Source organism: Chelmon rostratus, chromosome 12 (genome assembly GCF_017976325.1).
Source record: "Chelmon rostratus isolate fCheRos1 chromosome 12, fCheRos1.pri, whole genome shotgun sequence".
In the NCBI taxonomy this organism is placed as follows: Eukaryota; Metazoa; Chordata; class Actinopteri; order Chaetodontiformes; family Chaetodontidae; genus Chelmon; species Chelmon rostratus.
In genome coordinates this window covers 373,560-377,820 of record NC_055669.1, presented here as the reverse complement: position 1 = coordinate 377,820, position 4,261 = coordinate 373,560, and the positions used below count along the sequence as shown (strand labels likewise).

At 40.1% G+C, this 4,261-nt stretch overlaps 1 protein-coding gene across 1 annotated transcript in view; it reads left to right on the top strand.

The window, feature by feature from the left end:
• The first annotated feature begins 3,128 nt into the window (after nt 1-3,128).
• LOC121614462 (E3 ubiquitin-protein ligase RNF31) overlaps nt 3,129-4,261 on the top strand; it is a 65,402-nt gene continuing 64,269 nt past the window's right edge. Inside the window, exon 1 of the mRNA XM_041948324.1 lies at nt 3,129-3,326. Within this exon, the coding sequence (XP_041804258.1) occupies nt 3,129-3,326 (198 nt within the window). The remainder of the gene's footprint in view (nt 3,327-4,261) is intronic.

The window sequence follows — 4,261 nt, the reverse complement described above, 5'->3', positions numbered from 1 at the left end:
TGTAAGTCAACATAATGACCGTAAATGATGGCGACTTTTGAATCAGTTACCACATGCAAGAGAAATAAACGTGTTCATGTGACCTACTTTTGTCTTGTCCATTTTTGCATTATGAATGTGTGTTTGTGAACAGGGCTGAACAACCAACTTGGCAAAGTGGACCCCAAATGCTGCAGTTTCACTGTGCCACAGTAAACTATATGCAAGATGAGCAGTGTTACCTGGTAATGTGCGTAAGACACAGTTATGCTTATAAGTGGCATATTTATCACTTACAAGTTAGAAAGAATGTGCAACTTTATACAGTACTTTTACTCCACTACATTTATCCGACTTAAATTGTTGCTAGTTACTTTTTCAGTCACTTTTCTGTTAATATTTTACTTTACAAAGATGAGCTATGATGAGTTTATAAAATGATAAATTGTTAAAGACCTAAATTACTCAACAGAATAATTTTAAAAAGTTAAAGTTAGGGTCACCTTGACCAGTTGCATCATTAAAATGCTCCTTACATGTTATAGTAATTATAATCAATAATACTGCACTATTACAATGACAGGGGTCATTCAACTGCCTGGAGTACTTTTACCTTTGATACCTTTAAGCACATTTTGTTGTTAATATTCTGTACTTCTACTCACGAAAACTTTTGGATGTATGACTTACTTATTTTCACAGTGTGGTAATGCTACTTCTGTGAGGACCCTCACTGACATAATGCATTCCCCCTGGGCCCTTACTTCGCCATCACAACTAAATGCCTAACCCCAACCGTAATCTAAATCAAATTCTAACATAATCCTTAAAACAGAGTGTTAATCTTCAAACAGCTCTTTGAATTGTGAGGACCAGCCAAAAAGTCCTCACTTTCCAACAAAAAAAAAAAAAAAAAGAAGAAGAAGTCTTAAAGTCTAAAGTCTAAAATGTCCTCACTCTGTTGGTTTAAAACTTGCTCCTCTCACTATGTAGCAAGTAAAAGTACACACACACACGCACATTTATGCAGCATAACATGTGTCATAACACTAGGTCCAATCTCTGCCTTTTATATGATGAAAGTATCTGGCCTAAATAGTGGTAAATAGTACTTTGTCGTCATCCACCTATAATATGCCTTTAAAGCTGCCCATAAAAATGCACAGCAGCATCAACTATAAATGCTTCTAAAGCATGTCGATAGTCAGGAGTGAACATAAGTCCCGACAATAAACCATGTCCTACGGAAATTTGGTCATGCCATATATGACAGCGAGTTGAGGGAGGCGACCGAGTGCTGCTCGCCTGCCACAGTGCCAGTAAGAGGATCTGCGGGCAGCTGTGCTGAACTTAATTTCAGGCGTTATTTCTGACGCGTGTGTCGAGTTTCGTGATTTTTTGCGTACCATTAGGTGATCAAACAGCGACATAATAATAATAATAATAATAATAATAATAATAACGTTACAAAATGACCATCACTCGGTCTTTAAATCCCTAAATATTCTCAACTAGATAGGTAGACGTGATAGGCACCATGTAATACAACAAGCTGAAATTGATACATGATATCGCCATAAAGAAACCTATGCATGACGTCACCTAAGATGCCTCCATGTTTTGCTCCAGTTTCAGGGGAGAGCCCCGTGTGTTTCATTCGGATTATACACTGGACAATATTCAGTCCCATTTTGTGGTACCACAGAATGGTTACATTACTGGTAGACAGGTACATTACTGCTGTAATACCGACGACCTTACATTGCGTCATTAAGGAAACCGTTACTCGGCGTTGTCACGGTTGTTGTGAAATCAACGTGCACAAAGAGGACCGTGTGAAGCAGCCCCGGATCACTGCTGTGCTCCTGTCGACCGGAGGTAGGAAACAACACCAGCGCACACCAACAGCTTCGTTGCCTGGTTGCACCGCGGCGTGCGACTGTTCATGTAACCTACTGCACAATGGAGAAACATCCGGAGTCAGTATTGACAGCAGTGACTTTTGTAATAATGTAATAGTAGAAGTGCAGCATTACAAATATTCCTGAGGGCAAATTAATCTTAAATGTGAAAATAAAAGATGGCCTTTTGAGATAATGGTCCCTCTTCGGGTTAAATCATTAATGTACGTGTAATAAGCATTGTAGCTGTTCCAGGTGCTGCCTGAATCTATTATATACAATTTATTACAAAGCAACACATTTTATGGGATCTGATATGCTTTGTGTTGAAAATTATTATCTGCAATGAAAAGTATATCTTCAGTCAACAGATGAATGTAAGTCACAAAATTATTTACCTGTGACACATAACCTGCAGAGCAGATGTATATATTGTATAAGTACCTCAAAATTGCCCACAAGTACAGTGCTTGAGTAAATGTACTGTCTTTCTTTCCAACCCTGCTGCTGACTCAAAATAGCCACAACCATGGGGAAACAAAACGAACCAAACTAAAACTAAATACATTTTAAATTGCTGCATTGCAATAATTGCTTTAACTGAGCCATAATTTCTACTTTTTTTACACCCGTGCTCGAACAGGGATCGAACCACAGCTTCTGATAGGTGGACGACCGCTCTACCTGCTGACCATAGTCGCCATACCACAGTGGTGGTGGTGGTGGTGGTCAGTTGGTCCGTCACTTTGGTCTAAACTGTAAACAGCTATTGAATATGTGAAATTTGGTACACACATTCATGTTCCTCTCAAGGTGAACTGTAATAACTTTGGTTATGACCAAATACCTGCAAAACTAATAGCATTCCCATCAGCTTGCAATATCAGTTGTTATTTGTGTTTAGCGCTCACTGGTAAGTGTAAGCATGCTAATACGCTAAACTAAAAGATTTTGAGCATGCTCAACATTATATCTGCATGTTGGCATTGTTATTGTGAGCATGTTAGAATGCTGATGTTAGTATTTAGCTCAAAGCACCGCTATGCTAAGTACTGCCCCATAAATAAAGCTGCTCTCAGCATTTATCTACATATAGAGTAAGGAAGACCGAACTCTGAAGGAATCCTCATTTCTCTGATATCTAGATAGCATTTTATAAATGTATGTGATTTAATGTAAATGCATCTGTATTATAAATTAATTTGGATATAGTCACTGAATCTGTGTGTGTGTATTTCTGTGTGTAGAATGCCGTCTCTGTCGGAGCAGCTGCAGGAGGTGCGGAGTCGGGCTGAAGTGTGTCTGTACTCTGGTGGCAGGGTGGTGGAGGTGCGGGCCGGAGTAATGTCTATGGCGAATCTGCCCTTACCGCCATGCTCCAAATACCACCACATCACTGCAGAGACCATGGTCATAGAAAACAGCTTTGGCAGAAACAGGAAGGAGGTGAGAGAGAACAAGTACACATGATCCCCACCTGGAAATGATAAGATAAGATAGGACCTTCACATGTTGCAGCAGCAGACTAAAAAAGGAGAGGTAGAAAAACGGACAAGCAGAACTCTAATAGACAATTAAAAAGATACAAAATAAAATCAACAATAGATAAAAAGCTACAAAATAAAATCAACTGTAGAAGACTGTGTACATTATAGACAAAGAGTATAAAAATAAATATTGCCAACCTTGGGTTACTGCACACACACACAAACACACATACATATAACATATGATGACATAAATGATGGAGCAGTACAGTGAGTAGGTTTGTGATGTTGTGACTTGACATGAACACCAACACAGTGTTACAATAAATGATGTTGGAGTTAAACAGTCTGACAGCCATTGGAATGAAGGACCTAAGGTGTTCCTTCTCACGTAGTGGGTGTAGCTGTCTGTTGCAGGAGGAGCTGCCCCCACGAGGTTAGAGGGGTTGTCCATGAATGATGTCAGCTTTGCTAACATCCTTCTCTTACCCACCTCCTCTGTGGTGTCCAGAAGGCAGTCCAGGACAGAGCCAGCTCTCCTGACCAGTTTGTTCAGTCTTTTTCTGTCCACCCCCAGTAGACAACTGCATAGAAAACTGCAGACGCCACCACAGTGTCATAAAACATTCTTAACAGTATCCCACACACTCCAAAGGACCTCAGTCTTAGCAGATGGATTTGACTTTGGCCCTTTTTGTACAGGACATATGTGTTGTTAGTCGAGTCCTGTTTGCAGTTGAGGTGAACACCCAGGTATTTGTACTTGACCACAGTCCCTTTGTCCAAACTCTGGATGTTCACAGGTGTAGTCTGTGGCACCTTTCTGCAGAAGTCAGTCACCATTTCCTTTGTTTTGCTGTCATTTATGTGCAGGTGGTTCAGTTCACACCATTT